General features: G+C 40.4%; 2 protein-coding genes across 3 annotated transcripts in view; both read left to right on the top strand.

The window, feature by feature from the left end:
* LOC110506505 (putative NADPH-dependent quinone oxidoreductase VAT1L) overlaps nt 1-11,358 on the top strand; it is a 32,655-nt gene extending 21,297 nt beyond the window's left edge. The window contains exons 8-9 of the mRNA XM_021586160.3: nt 4,202-4,285; nt 7,294-11,358. Of these exons, the coding sequence (XP_021441835.3) occupies nt 4,202-4,285; nt 7,294-7,392 (183 nt within the window). The 3' untranslated portion in view covers nt 7,393-11,358. The remainder of the gene's footprint in view (nt 1-4,201; nt 4,286-7,293) is intronic.
* A 1,342-nt stretch (nt 11,359-12,700) lies between these two features.
* Nucleotides 12,701-14,608, top strand: clec3a (C-type lectin domain family 3, member A). Of its 2 annotated transcripts, none has more exons than XM_021585637.3 (3): nt 12,701-12,944; nt 13,057-13,143; nt 14,130-14,608. In XM_021585637.3, the coding sequence occupies exons 1-3, from the start codon at nt 12,836-12,838 to the stop codon at nt 14,525-14,527; spliced, it is 594 nt and encodes a 197-aa protein (XP_021441312.1). In that variant the 5' UTR covers nt 12,701-12,835; the 3' UTR covers nt 14,528-14,608. The 2 variants fall into 2 exon arrangements, with proteins under 2 accessions (XP_021441312.1, XP_021441311.1); XM_021585636.3 differs by having other exon boundaries at nt 12,756-12,944; nt 13,051-13,143.
* The last annotated feature ends 1,270 nt before the right edge of the window (nt 14,609-15,878 follow it).

The raw sequence follows: 15,878 nt of genomic DNA, 5'->3' as shown, positions 1-15,878 counted from the left end.
AGGAAAGGTTGCCTGGATACCCATGTAGCATTGCCTGTCTAACTTGGAGTGTCTTGGCCAATTAGGGTGTAATCGGGATCTAGACAGGGAGGACAGTAGGGGTTCACCATGGATAAAGCATGGCGGAGCCTCCTTGCTGGTTCTCAGATATGTGCCTGCTTCACAATTTACCCCCTACCGACTCTCCAACCAGCCACAATTCTCCATCATTGTTAATTAACATCACATTAACAGTCCCTGACCTGCTTCTGCTTCAGGCTATGTCATTTCTTTTAACTAAAGAATGTTTTGGAAACAATGGGATCTAGACAAAGAGGTACATTGTCTGTGTGTACCATGGTAATGAGAACAGTGATATAGGCCATCCACGGTCAACATCTCTGAGGGGTTGAACTATTCCCATGTAGTGATTATGTTTGATCCCCATGAGTTTTAATGAGCGAGATCAGAGAGTAATCACATTACCCTTTTCCATGAAACCCCTCTACCTTCCAGCACAGTTATTGAATGACTTTATAGTATACATCATTTCCAATGCAGTAACTCTGATAATGGCTTTGAACACAGGAACAAACACTGGCACAGACTGCTGGTTAACAGTCTGGAATATATTGTTCTGGTTTCATGCTTGAGTTCCTTCCACCCTCCTCAGCCCATGAAAAGACTCAATGCCCTTATTCCGCATGCGAAATGAACGAGTGTGCTTGCATACTCCATTAAAAGACCTTTGCTTGAAAAATTTGAAAAAAGTGTCAATACTACTGTTTGTCCATCTTGAGACGCCGTAGCCACTTCCTCAAAATAGACAGAATAATTTTTAATGTTTTTGCCAAATCGCGCAATTTTACATTTAACTAAGATGTTATGTTCAGTATATCTCAAGTGAATAAATTTGCATGAAAACGATTTGTCTCTCATCAATTAACTGTTTGTTGTCATTCAAGAATCCCTAATGTTGACCAATCATCGACAAAGGGGCATAGACTTCGGCTACCGACTTCGGCTACCGACTTCAGGCTACCAACTTCGGCTTGCCTCAAGATATTTTTTGTGTGCACAAACATGCGAAAAAACCCTTGCCGAACAAAAACGTCACAAAATGTTGTCATAATATATGGAAAAACTGTTCCGGATGGGAAGCATGGGGACGTCTTAAATCTTCTTTAACAAAGGAACCTAAAGATTAAGAGATGGGGGTGGAGTGTAAGGTGTCACAGCCGTCCAAACCAAACTGTCTCACATTGAAAGTACTCTGTTTGCAGTGGCTTGTAGGAAAATGCTGAGGCAATATTTGTCAGAAATGGAGGGATCCACTGAATCACAGTAACTGTATGACCTCACCAGGCTGTATTTATGATCCCACTTTTTCCCATAACATATTTTATTTACTAACATCATCATTTATGTATGGACAGGGATTAGTGCACCTACCTGGTAGAAATGGTTTTCTCATGGTGTACCTACTGAGTACTGTCTGGATAGCACGCCACTTGGATATCCCAAGGCAAAAAATATTTGCCATTCAAACTGGATAAAATGGTCTCCTTCAAATACATTTTAGATTATATCAGTTTTTAGTCTTGAAAGAAAATAAAATAGTTATTGTTCCAACTTCAAACATCGGTGCTACTCAAGTCTGGTAAATCCTGTTTGAGTTGTAGGAGAAATAACATGAGGATTAGATCTAATTCCACAACCCACCACCCATCAGGTTGGAGTGGCTCACAGCTGCCACTACTAAAGCAGCCAGTCTCCACTTTGAGTCAATGGTCGTTGAAAACTCATTTTTAACAAGCTATTGTACACTGGGATATTCTGTGTGGCTGAGTTAGTAAGCATGTATTAGATTTATGGTGAACATTATGAATGATAATTATTCACATGCTGATAATTGTTTACCTACAGGGAGGGATGTGACTCAAGGCTCTACGCTGACCATTTTTACAGGGAGCACGTGAAATTTCAGAGAAATTTAAGAGCACAATTAAAAATATTTGAGGTAACAAGCAGTTTTCTTTGTAGTAATGATGCAATCGTATACTCCGTGGCACCCAGGGCCTGCGGTACAGTGAAGGAATCATTGCAACAATTATCATCTGGGTGATTTTATTCTAAGCGCACTGGTGCTCCTATATTAAAATTCCAGGTCACACAGCAAAATATTTAGGTACATATGCAAGTAAAATGGTCACACTGTAGAGCCATGTGACTCATGTTTTCCATTGCAGAGTGCATCATGTTGAATTACAGCATCACAGAGCCTTCTAGTGCATCTCCCCGTATTTGACTACAGGATTGTTCATGGTACACTCATTTTCCTAATTGTGTTCTCAAGTGGGTTTCTGGTAATGCAAACACTACTGCCGTTAGAAATGACCAGGGATGAATTAAAGGAAATTAGAGATCTATCCAACCCCGAGGGGAATGAAACAACACACAATCAGGGAAAACACAATATGTGCTCAATGGATTTCGGAATCATTGTAGAAATGTTACCTCTGATACATTTCCATGCTAAAGATATTACAATAATGTAATGGGTGCCTACTCATGACTCAGTTGCTTCCTTTCAAAACATTCAAAGACAATTGCTCCATTATACGGATATGACTTTGAAAATGCACAGTGCCTTGAAAGATATATTTTGAACTACTCTCTCAGTGATGCGTTTTATTGTGCTCGCCAGGCCATGGACTGCTGTAAATGGATTCATTCTGCAGTAATCACACTGAGCATAGAGGCAATATCCCTGAGATGCATCAGGGCAGACTGGTCTCAGCTATCCCTTCTCTGCTGTACGTAGCAACAGGTGATGGGGAGCATGGGGAGTGGTGTGCTTTGAGCACTGAAACATTGGGATTGGTGAAACGTCACCACATAGAACAAAGAGTATAGAGGCAGAGATGCAACTTTAAAATGGAGTCTGACAGTAAGGTAAGAATACTTGGAAGGGCAGCCCTAAAGTGGTCTCCAGTGGCAATGACTTAGAGGAGGTAATCATTATAGGTCATCTCATCATGCTATATGTCATACTGTGAAATGGTGTGATGAAAAGTATTGGTGTGGCAGGGTTGACCTCCTTAGAAGTAGGAGGAATACACTTGCAGGGGAGCATTTCCAATCATCTGTAAATGTCATGAGCTCTGACGGAGGGTTTGGGTATTGACTGAGTCTGGATAGATGAAGGACGGACGCTAATCTTCTCCGGCCATGTATATCAATTCAGAAAAGCCACCAGCCCATGTCACGCAATATACAAATTACAGTATTCTAGAAATGACACCGATTTTTCAGTCCTGTGAAATGGTGTGATGATCGTCATGCTTTGTGCACATCCTGGCTGTGTTAAATGTGTGCTGGCTCTGATGACTGACTGAATGATTATACAGTGACCTGCACTGATTTATTTGAGAGAGAACCTGTGTGTGCTTCAAGTTACTGTCTGTCTGGGAAGTGGAATGTTTGACCTCTCACTTCCACCCAGCTGAATGAACAGGCAGTAACACTTTAAAACATGGCCCTCAGCTTAGCACATGTAGCAACTGTTCCACTCAGATAATAACACTCTGATCATTCTAAATGAGAGCATGTACTGACACTGGTCGTGTGATTGGTTGAGTTTGGAATCTGAACACCAATTAGTTGTGGTTGTTGGCTGTAATTTTTTGGGCTGTGTATATAGATTGCACCATGGCTAACCCTGTAAAACAACAAATTTCACTGCACCTATATGTTTTTTTTAAACTCTCTGTTGTTAGTCAGGCTATTTGCACGGCATAATAGCATTCAGTTCTGTGGACTGTGATTTAAGAATGTGATTTTTAGCTGGCTCCTATTATAAGAGTTTGGATGGAAGATGCTGTTAAATGTAGTTTTGAAGTTGTTGTGACGAGAAATGCAAACCCTTATCACCCCGATTGCAACGTCTACTCCTCTGTGCACATACTCCTCTGTGCACATGCGTCACACTCTGTTGCTATGTTTTTCATGGGCTTGCTGTGTCACCACTGCCACCTAATGTGCAGTGCCTAAAACTGCATAAACTCTATTCAGAAGGTCACATACAGCTCCCAAACAAAATCACAAGCTGTATTTTGGGGGATCGAATGTCTAAACTATATGGTATATATTGTTATTACTGACATTGATTTTATGTGACAGTCAGTATTTTGTCTGATTGGTTATTGTGTATGTACCCCAGGTAAAAGAAGCCATGCAGAGGATCCACGATAGAGGCAACATAGGAAAGCTAATCCTGGATGTGGAGAAGTCTCCCACTCCTTTGGTAAGTACACAACCCTGACCTTTTTTTCTACAAAAACAAGTTATTAATAAGTGGTCTAAAATTGCACATGCATTCAAGCAGTTTGAAAATCCTTGAGGAAAAAGGAAATTATTAAATAGCATCATGACTCACCACAGTGAGCAATTTATCCCTGGAAAACTCTTGGCCAAATCAACACATGGTTAGGTTTGAGGTTCCTAGATAAAACTGAGTCTGATAACAATGAATATGATCTCTTCCAATGGCACTGGTTTCTATAGTGACCCGTGAATGTCAGCGTCCCCATTTGGAGCAGCAAACATAAGAAACAAAAGCCTGAGCAGCGTTGACAAAATGTAGATTCAATGTTGATACTTTAAAAGTAACTGTCCAGTAAAACCCCATCTCAAACTCTTTTAATCAAATGTAATGCTTGAAATTTGCTTGGGCCATATGTGATTGGTCCAGCAGCTTTTGCCTTTTTTTGTTTTTATTCTCCAGTGGGGCGAAGGATCATTCTTGAGATAATGGGAGGCACGTGCTCAGTAATGCACACTCACTGCACACAAGCAAGATAGCTAGCACGCCGAGCAATCCACAGCTGGTGTTAGCAAAAAGGACAACGCCTATGCAACAACTATCTCACCTGTCACCTCTATTTCAAATGATGTGGTTTGTATAGGTAGACCACAATTAAAATACCCAAATGTGGGACAACAGGATGATTTTGCGGGACATTCGCGAGACAGTTGCCTTCATGAATAAAAACATTTAGCAGCACGTCCCCATCCCACCCAGATGTAGCCTATTGAATATCATTATAGAATATGCATAAAATGTATCCTCCAATTTCAACATCTACCTATGGCCCACACATATTGTCTCAAGAAACATTTATATTTTTAATACCCTCAAACACCAAGTTAGGCATCCCTCATTTCAGAATAGGCCATGGCATCATCACTGTCAATCATGAATGAATGAATGATAATTCTTCACATTTTACCAGTGAAATGTCCAAGCTGCGTCTGCATGCCGATCATTTGATCTCAAATAGTTCCATGGTAATATGCATTTAGATCTTTGTGAATTCCTATTTCGTGGGCAAATTAGAGCAGATGGTGTTAAACTTCATAGCCTTTCTCTATTTTAATTTTTTCAATCATAGCACTGTTGAGTTTTGGCCGTCTGATCATTTTGGGGGACTATTCAGCTTACCATCCTAAAATCTCATAAGAAATTAAGTGGTATTTTTGGTGTAACAGTAACGTTATACTATGCTATTATATTTGGTTTTGTTATGTAGAATACTAATCCACTGGCACACACTGGTTGAATGAACGTTGTTTCCACGTCATTTCAATTAAATTAATTGACGTCTGTGCCCAGTGAGAATGAATCATTATGTGATCTTCTAAGACATTGATTCAGCTTTGATCTAACATTACTAAATGAGCACCATTGTGAGAAGTAGCAGAGTAATGGCAGCACTACACCCCTGCAGTCCTTTGACTAAATAAGTAATTGAAGCGCACCTAGCCTACGCCTTTCGAAAGATTCGGTGATGCAGAAATGAGAGACTACATGTGTGGCTGTTTTGTGAAAATATGGGAATATTTGTCCAAGGAAATATTTTTGGTGGTCTCATGGAAGGTCAAATAGCTAGGAAGGGAGACGTTAAAATCGGATTTAGTGAAGTAGCAACTATTGTGCAACTAATGAGCATGGAGAGCCTCACAAGTTTGACGAAATGACCTTATCTTTCAGTCTAATACGGTTATTTACTTACTTTTGTAGTTCTTTATCAGAAGCATGCTTTTTGAAAATAGTTAGGCCTACCTGTCCTCTCCAAGTTTAGCTGGAATTTAGCCCGAAATGATTTGAGAAATATGATTGGTTGACAATAAGCCTATGACATTAGTCTACATCTCGTCTTGCGCTGTGCAGAATATCAGATCTCAGCAACGATTGGAGAAGTGTTTAACATCACCAGTAGGCTACCACATTCGTATGATATTCATTTTTTTTTCATAAGCGAAAAGAGACAGGTTGGAATGTCTGATTGAAATACGGGACTAATAAAAAAAAATCTAAATTAGTGATGTTTGAATTTGTTAATAAAATGCAGAACATAATTGTATGGTTGTGGGATGTGGGAAAAAGGGCCAAACTGCTGGACTGTCCCGCACAATCCGGGACTTGTAGTCTCCCTAGGTTAGTAAGAGTTGGCCTGCTGACTGTTTAGAAGCAGTTAGCTAATGTTAGCATGCTAACGTTAGCGAGCATGCTAAGGTTCGCTATCAATGCTAAATAAGTCAGCTGGCTAACCAACAAGAAAGCACAACAACCATCTCACTACCTCCTTCAATTTTAAATCCTGTGGTATGCAGCTTAAAGTTTTAGGTCAAGGGGAAACATAGTTAGCTGTTGTTGTCTGATAAAGGTAGCAGCAGCCAGTAGCTAGTTAGCTTCACAACTACCTAGCTAGCTAACGTTATTTAGGTTGCTAACAACATAAATATTAGTAATATAATGACAAAGCAAAGGACAGAAACAAATCATAATTGTGCAATAATCAGTGTGCATTTATTCATTTATTGCTGTTATAGTAAAGTGCCCTAGTAGTTTTATTGTGTATTTCCAAATCCAGAATCCATCCATACTATTTGACTTGGTGCAGCCAGGCTCAGGAAGTCTGCCCCAGTGCCTCCACATGGGAACTAATTTGAATATCCAAGTGTATGCCAGTGTTGTTTCTGAAGCGCCAAGCAGGGACACAGAGAAAATCTGCTTTTTAACATCCTTAATTATATATATTTTGTATTAGTAATCTATTTAATTCATATTGTAATTAATTGTAGGTAATATTTCATAACAAATCTGGAACACTGGACAGATACTTTAATATCTGTATCCTTTGTTCCTTGTCTTTGGATGTTTTCTTATAGATACAGTTTATACCGTACATGTTGTGTATTGGTACTCTATTCTGTATTTGGATAAATTACAGTGTGTTCAATTCTGTGTAGATGGCCAGTGACAGCACAGAGACCAGTGAGGCTGGTGAGGAGGAGGAGGAGCATGAAGGGGACAGTGACAACAAGGAGCGCATGCCTTTCATCCAGTAGGCCCAGGTACGGTACCACAACTGGCCTGGACACCTCAAAGGAAGGAGATGGAGCGGGGGATTAGTTCCATAACAGATGACTCCACAACCCGAACTACGCACCGTGAACTCAAACCTTTGTACAGTATGTGAGTGTATGTTTGTGTGCTTGTGTGTGGGTTTGTTGTCTTTTGTTATGTAAGATGTTTGAAAGACATATGGAAACTCATAAGACACTGGTTGTCAAAGTTGCCCATCAGCTAAAGTGCCATTCACTATCCAGTATTATGATGAGCATTGTGTTGCTGAACAAATGATGTTAAAAGATGCTTAGACCTATCTGCAGCCTCGTCATTGTTCATTGTGTTCTATGGCAACCTTAACAAGGGAGCAAAGTAGGAATGGAGTGAATAAGGGGTTGATTATATTGCTTTTAGGGAAAATACGAGAGTGAGTGATTGAGTGTTAAAGAGAACAGTAAGTGAGTGAGAGTGAACCAGGCACATAAGTGATATTGACCATGCTTGTACTCCTGTCTTGATGGTTGAAACAAGAGGGAAACTAGGAGGGTGGGTGTTAGAGTAAACATCTCCTCTAAGCTATATTCCCCTTTCTCTTTTACCACTATTATGATGACTCAGAAGTGAGATTCATTTTGGCTGCTTCATGAACACTAGTCACTCTGATCACCCCATTACCACTGAATACACAGCAAACCCAGAGCAGATTGGCCCTGGGCTATTTACCTCCGCCTGCTGCAGTGAGTCTATCAAAATTACTCTCTGAGATCGTTTCTCACCCTCCTCTCTCAGGTTATCTTCAGCAGTGTGTGAGCTAGGAGAGAGTATTATGAAATGCCACTGTAAATGCCTGCTACCATGTTTACCGACACATTAGAGATCCAACCTTCTGCGATGTTGTTATGGAATCACCAGTGCCTTTGAGCTAGAAGTCTGCAGCAGTCTTGTAGAAGATTTCAGTATTTGAATTGTACCCATTCCACAAACACTAAATTTCATGGTGGTTAGGCCAAATGACAGGCAGAATTCTGAGTGTGTTTCCTACATTTCTGCAACTAATAAAAATAAGAATGATAATGTCAGCTTTTGGCCTCATCCATAGTCCACATTTCAGACAAACAATGCAGAGAGAAATGGCATGGTGGTCAGGTAATGATGATGATTAACCACACCCGTTTCTGTTTAGTCTGTGTTCTTTATGTGTGTGTGTAAGAAGTTGTGTTACATTTACTGGCTGGTGCCTGTGTATAGTGTACAATGCCTCCCAAACAGAGTGCCAATGAGAGGGAGGACTAAAGACACATTCACTTACAGATGAGCTGATGGGCCATCAAGAATGGAAGTACTATTGCTGTGGATACCACAGGACAGGAGTTATTCGTATCAGATGTTACCATCTCATGTGAGATGGAGTATGACAACTGTATTGTGCTAACAGTATTATCCATATGGAAAGTGTGAAATCAATCATCCAACGTACAAAGCTATTTATTCATTAAAATATGAAACTACCATTGATGGTACGGAGATGAAAGCTATTCAATCGCCTTGTTATAAACAGTAAATCTAGCTAAGGCAGCTACAGTGCCTTGCGAAAGTATTCGGCCCCCTTGAACTTTGCAACCTTTTGCCACATTTCAGGCTTCAAACATAAAGATATAAAACTGTATTTATTTGTGAAGAATCAACAACAAGTGGGACACAATCATGAAGTGGAACGACATTTATTGGATTTTTCAAACTTTTTTAACAAATCAAAAACTGAAAAATTGGGCGTGCAAAATGATTCAGCCCCCTTAAGTTAATACTTTGTAGCGCCACCTTTTGCTGCGATTACAGCTGTAAGTCGCTTGGGGTATGTCTCTATCAGTTTTGCACATCGAGAGACTGACATTTTTTCCCATTCCTCCTTGCAAAACAGCTCAAGCTCAGTGAGGTTGGATGGAGAGCATTTGTGAACAGCAGTTTTCAGTTCTTTCCACAGATTCTCGATTGGATTCAGGTCTGAACTTTGACTTGGCCATTCTAACACCTGGATATGTTTATTTTTGAACCATTCCATTGTAGATTTTGCTTTATGTTTTGGATCATTGTCTTGTTGGAAGACAAATCTTCGTCCCAGTCTCAGGTCTTTTGCAGACTCCATCAGGTTTTCTTCCAGAATGGTCCTGTATTTGGCTCCATCCATCTTCCCATCAATTTTAACCATCTTCCCTGTCCCTGCTGAAGAAAAGCAGGCCCAAACCATGATGCTGCCACCACCATGTTTGACAGTGTTCAGGGTGATGAGCTGTGTTGCTTTTACGCCAAACATAACGTTTTGCATTGTTGCCAAAAAGTTCAATTTTGGTTTCATCTGACCAGAGCACCTTCTTCCACATGTTTGGTGTGTCTCCCAGGTGGCTTGTGGCAAACTTTAAACGACACTTTTTATGGATAATTTTAAGAAATGGCTTTCTTCTTGCCACTCTTCCATAAAGGCCAGATTTGTGCAATATACGACTGATTGTTGTCCTATGGACAGAGTCTCCCACCTCAGCTGTAGATCTCTGCAGTTCATCCAGAGTGATCATGGGCCTCTTGGCTGCATCTCTGATCAGTCTTCTCCTTGTATGAGCTGAAAGTTTAGAGGGACGGCCAGGTCTTGGTAGATTTGCAGTGGTCTCATACTCCTTCCATTTCAATATTATCGCTTGCACAGTGCTCCTTGGGATGTTTAAAGCTTGGGAAATCTTTTTGTATCCAAATCCGGCTTTAAACTTCTTCACAACAGTATCTCGGACCTGCCTGGTGTGTTCCTTGTTCTTCATGATGCTCTCTGCGCTTTTAACGGACCTCTGAGACTATCACAGTGCAGGTGCATTTATACGGAGACTTGATTACACACAGGTGGATTGTATTTATCATCATTAGTCATTTAGGTCAACATTGGATCATTCAGAGAACCTCACTGAACTTCTGGAGAGAGTTTGCTGCACTGAAAGTAAAGGGGCTGAATAATTTTGCACGCCCAATTTTTCAGTTTTTGATTTGTTAAAAAAGTTTGAAATATCCAATAAATGTCGTTCCACTTCATGATTGTGTCCCACTTGTTGATTCTTCATAAAAAAATACAGTTTTATATCTTTATGTTTGAAGCCTGAAATGTGGCAAAAGGTTGCAAAGTTCAAGAGGGCCAAATACTTTCGCAAGGCACTGTATGTTTCATATAACTGCAAGCTTACATATTACCTTCAGGATTATTCCCAAAGCAAAAATAAATGTAAATGTACAGACACATAAATAAATGTACAGACACAGTATAAAACAGCATACAATTCTTGTAACTTTGCAAGTGAATAGAAAATATGATACATTTTTGTATGTAACCTACTGTCTGTATGGAAAGAAAGGGCCCAGTTATTACATGGCTGTAGAAGTGATTGGAAAGTAGTCAGCTGTGCTTCTCCAAACGAACCACCCACTGGTGAAGAAATACAGTTTCACACATTTCATTGATCTTTCATTTGCCACTTACAACATTCATATGATCTTTAATTAGCTAAGTCACATTAAATGTCACAACATTTTATTCAAAATGTTATTAGCCACATCACAACATTGCACCTATTTCCTTTCATGATAGACTTGGCAATGGTGCTGGAAATCAAGTATATTAATGAAGGAGAACAGTACATCTAAATGTGAATGTCTCTTTGGGTTTTCCTGTTAGTCTAGGTCTCGAATGTAGAGTAACTTGCAGTGTGTATGTTTGTGTTTCCATGGGAGGTCATTATGATGGATAGTCATCTTGCCTTAAAAGTTAAAAAAGATAAACTATGTAGGCGTGTTTAGTACTGTAGCTGGAGCCTGATTACAGACTTATATGAAGATATTGTTTAACTGTATTTGTTGGTATTAGTGTTTTTGTTATGTTATACTGTACGTAGTCCAGTTCTGTTTACATGAATAAATGTTTCTGCAGAGCATTCTGGGAAAGCTGTGTGTTTTTCTTGGCCTGTGTCATCTGCAGGTTTTCTCCACAAGCCACCGTGAAAGACTCCCTATAATATCACACTCTTATAGGCTGGGGTATTTCTCCAAGAATGTACAGTATGAAAAATGATTTAAGCTTTAAATCCATGGTAACTTTCTCACTGTAAATTACTTGCCTGTTAACAACAGTAAATAGACTTTGACCATGGTTACTTTAAGTAGCTCTGCCGATTTCTTAGGTTCTTATCTAATTAAGACTCACTTTGAGTCTTGATATTCTCTTATCATCCCTTTTCCACTTATAGCAGTGGGGTATGTACACCTTTATTATGCAATATAAATGAGGTTGGTCCTTTGCTATTTACTGGCAGGCCGAATATCTTTTACTGTTTTTATTCTCCAATGCTGTAATCTATTTGAAATATGGATTGCATCCTTTTAGCATTGTGTAGCTAAACCACTTTAACTATGTGGTCATATTGCACCTCTCAACAGCCCTAGACTATTATCTGGATGAGACCAGGGTTCCAGAGTGTTGTTATGACATTGTGATTACTTTTCAATGTTGCTCTTCAGGTTTTGGGAATTAATTAATGCAAATGGTTTCACACAGACATTATATTTACTGTATCATTACACCTAATCCAATTTGAAAGGTATCTCCATTAATTTTTAAGTGCTTGGGCATCCCGGCTCTCTCAATCAGACAGCAGAGTTTTTCTTAACACTGCACCCCTCTTCCATCTGATCTGTCTACTCTACAACATCACAGACTAAAAAGAACCTCTGCTGCACCAGAGCAGGGAGCTGGACTTCTTCAGCTCTATTAAGCTCCCTGTTTTCCATGGTTACACAACTGAATCTGTATTTTCAGCACATTTGAATGAGATATAATTAGAGTTGACAAGCAAAATGTCATCATCCTCATAATGTTTTGATACATTGGGAGACCTATCTATCCATTTGGTCATACAAATAATGTTGGTGACATGGCGTTTAAAATAAATCTCTTAGCCATCTAGGGAGTAACAACATTTCTTTTTCTGGGTTAATTTACTGTGGGTCAAATGTATCCATGCACAGGGGAATGGTGGGAGGTCAGATACAGAAGCTATCAGATATTCTCATGCGGAACAATCTGTGCAGTGTTGCAGTCCATGAATTTACGGCTTGTTTGTGAAATGGATGGGGAAAACGGTAAATGAATTGCACCTTGTCCCAAGTAAATATTTATGAATGGGCAGAAACAGGGGCATCATTGTTGTCACCCCACCCATGGTATTTGAGATCCCCCTGACGTTTGAAAAAACCCAAAGTTACATAGTGTCAGCCAATGAGAGGTGAATCACTGCAGGAGCAAACAGTGAGCAAACAGTGAGCCTGTATATAGTGAACTGCCCACAGTGCTTTGGGCTCCTGTGTCAATGTTAAAAGGTGTGCCCTTTTCTTTTGTCGGAATTTAGTGCAGACATGGCGCGTCTGGTTCTCCCCATCTTTTTGGTTATCTCTCTTACCTTGCTCCACCAGGGATATAGCCATCCATCTCGTACCAGGAAAGCAGTGCCATCACCACAGAGAGGTAAGTCTCACCACACACACTACACTAAACTTCAGTGGCTCTACTATGTTTTTTCTGTACATTTTCTCTCTGACATGCCTGCCTGCTTGTCTGTGTTTCTATGGAGATGCAGCGACAGATGAGGATGATGTAAAGTTGCAGCTGGAGAAGCTGTGGCAGGAGGTGAACTCCCTGAAGGAGATCTCGGCTCTGCAGACAGGTATGCTGAGCTGGCTGCTCTGTGCGCTCATACTGAGTGCTGCTTTATGGCCAGGAAGGTTTCAAAGAGGGAATGCTTCTCATGAGGAAATGTAGCTGTTACTCATGCAGATTTAGCAGTTACTGTATGTTTCTTATGGGTTAGGCAGGTGTATACTGTATGTACCTTTGGTACATGCACTCTTGGAGAAAAAAAATGGTGCTATCTGGAACATAAAAGGGTTATTCGGCTGTCCCCACAGGAAAACCCTTAAGAAAATGCTTTTTGGTTCCAGGTAGAATCTTTTTGATTTCCATGTAGAACCCAACAAGGTTCTACCTGGAATCAAAAAGGGTTCTCCTATGGATACAGTTGAAGAACCCTTTTGGAACCTTTTTTTCTAATAGTGTGGAATTAATGCAGAGAAATTATGATTTTGTATTTATTATGGTAATTCACGCTAACCCCAGACATTTACTAATATGCTCAGTCACCAGTAGAGGGCAGGAGTACTCTTACCTTCAACCTCATGCCTGCAGCAGCAATAATGATGTTGACAGATCACTGAGTCATGTGCTGTGGAAGATAATGCAGTTGAATTTCTGGAGCACATTGCGAAATGTATGATGATGGATATAAAAGTATTATGATGAGACAGGTTCTTTATACAGGGAGGGTGGAAGAACAGAGTGTTACAGTCTCATATAGTATGCCTCTGTCTGAGTTCCTCCCACTGAAAGGGCTTATGTCTTATTTTGGGAACTTGGTTTAGGAAACATGGATACAGATGAAAACCTTTGCTTGGTCCTACTAGTCTTCATTATGTCTGATTGATATTCTATAGATTAGAAAATGTCAGTGAGACATTATACACCAATATATTATGTAAATATATATTTTGTATATATTTCAAATTCTTCAGTAATATTTGAGCAAGGTAGGTGGGGTTATTGCCTGAGGAAGTTTTAAGGAGATAAATGTACTAAACTGCTTCCCTCTGCTTCCAGTTTGTCTTCGTGGCATCAAAGCTCACAGGAAGTGTTACCTGACCATCGAGGAACCCAAGCACTACCATGAGGCCAACGAACACTGCATCGCATGGGGTGGAACACTTGCCACTCCACGTGACCTCAATGAAAACAATGACCTGAGGGACTATGCCAAGAGGAGTGCACCAGGTACCAAGGAGTTCTGGATCGGTGTGACAGACATTGTGAAGGAGGGCCAGTATGTAGACGTCAACAGCATGCCCATCAGCTACTTCAACTGGGACAAGACCAAGAAGCAGCCCACAGGGACAAAGAGGGAGAGCTGTGTCGTGCTCTCACTGGCTGCACAGGGAAAGTGGCATGATGAGGTCTGCCTTGGCAAGAAAAAGTACATTTGTGAATACCCCATTCCCTAACTTGTGTACCACCATGGAGACCAGATGGTTGTTGACAACCTGATGATCATTTATGCTCGTCATTAAAAAATACATAGGAAATGGTTCCAGTGTGAGTCTCTCTTTCACCTTCACTGTATTATACTGCTAATCAAAATGTCCAATTTGCTTTAATTTATGAGTTTGTGAATTTGTAGAGAAGTTGGAATTCTAGGTAAACAATGACCAATTCCCTTCTGTACTCCCACTTGCAATAATGATTGTTAATGTGTTAATTGTTTAATAGTTATTTAAAAATAACAAGTAGATAGGGCACACTGCTAGTCCTACCAAAATATGCCACTTGATGATTGGTACAGGACTAGACCTTACAGTAGATTCTATTCTAATCTCTGATATTGGCCATAACAGACAGACAGCCAGACATAAGTTACGCCCATACATACATCCATACATAGGCCTACATACATACAGGTAACTGCCAAAATAAAGGAAACACCTAACATAAAGTGTCTTAATAGGGTGTTAGGCAACCACGAGTCAGGACAGCTTCAATGCATCTTGGAATAGATTCCACAAGTATCTGGAAGTCTATTGAAGGGAAGCAACACCACTCTTCCACAGGAAATTCCATAATTTGGTGTTTTGTTGATGGTGGTGGAAAATGCTGTCTCAGGTGCTGCTCCAGAATCTCCCATAAGTGTTCAATTGGGTTGAGATCTGATGACTGAGACGACCCTGGAATATGGTTTGCATCGTTTTCATGCTCATCAAACCACCATCAAACCATTCAGTGACCACTTTTGCCCGGTGGATGGGGCATTGTCATCCTATGTGGCAGTCAAAATAATGGCCTGCCCAGCATTTTTATACATTACCCTAAGCATGATGGGGTGTTAATTGCTTAATTAACTCAGGAACCACATCAGTGTGGAAGCACCTGCTTTCAATATACTTTGTATCCCTCATTTACTCAAGTGCTTCCTTTATTTTTGGCAGTTACCTGTACATACATGCAGTGGTGGATTTAGGTACTGTACAGGCGGCACTGGGCACCCGCACAAAAAAATATTGGAATGGTGATATTTGCGTGATCAGTTTTCTATCTCTCATTTGCACGTCACGTCATTGATACATGTCACCGTGTGGGACTGTGGGTCAATTAACCTTGTCGGAGTGGGCTCCCTGATTCTAGTTTGTGAGCTAGGCAGACCTCAGGTATCCCCACTTGAAGCCTGAAGTAGGAGGAGCGGGGGAATCTATCAAATAGCGCAACTCTAACTTTTTACAGTAAAATCAGTCAGTGGGGGCTGAAGGGGGCCCAGGCCCAGGGAGCCATACAAGCTAGAACAACCACTGCATACATTCCCTA

The sequence above is a fragment of the Oncorhynchus mykiss genome, chromosome 26 (genome assembly GCF_057628025.1).
Source record: "Oncorhynchus mykiss isolate SJ-2025 chromosome 26, ASM5762802v1, whole genome shotgun sequence".
In the NCBI taxonomy this organism is placed as follows: domain Eukaryota; kingdom Metazoa; phylum Chordata; class Actinopteri; order Salmoniformes; family Salmonidae; genus Oncorhynchus; species Oncorhynchus mykiss.
The sequence above is the reverse complement of the archived record's forward strand: the minus strand, read 5'-3'. Positions and strand labels throughout refer to the sequence as shown.

What these genes read in the sequence shown, in the direction of transcription:
- clec3a (XM_021585636.3), top strand. Translation starts at nt 12,836, where the DNA reads ATGGCGCGTCTGGTTCTCCCCATCTTTTTGGTTATCTCTCTTACCTTG. An exon ending in AGTGCCATCACCACAGAGAG is followed by an intron (nt 12,945 to 13,050) that starts GTAAGTCTCACC and finishes GTTTCTATGGAG; the next exon opens with ATGCAGCGACAGATGAGGAT. An exon ending in GATCTCGGCTCTGCAGACAG is followed by an intron (nt 13,144 to 14,129) that starts GTATGCTGAGCT and finishes CTCTGCTTCCAG; the next exon opens with TTTGTCTTCGTGGCATCAAA.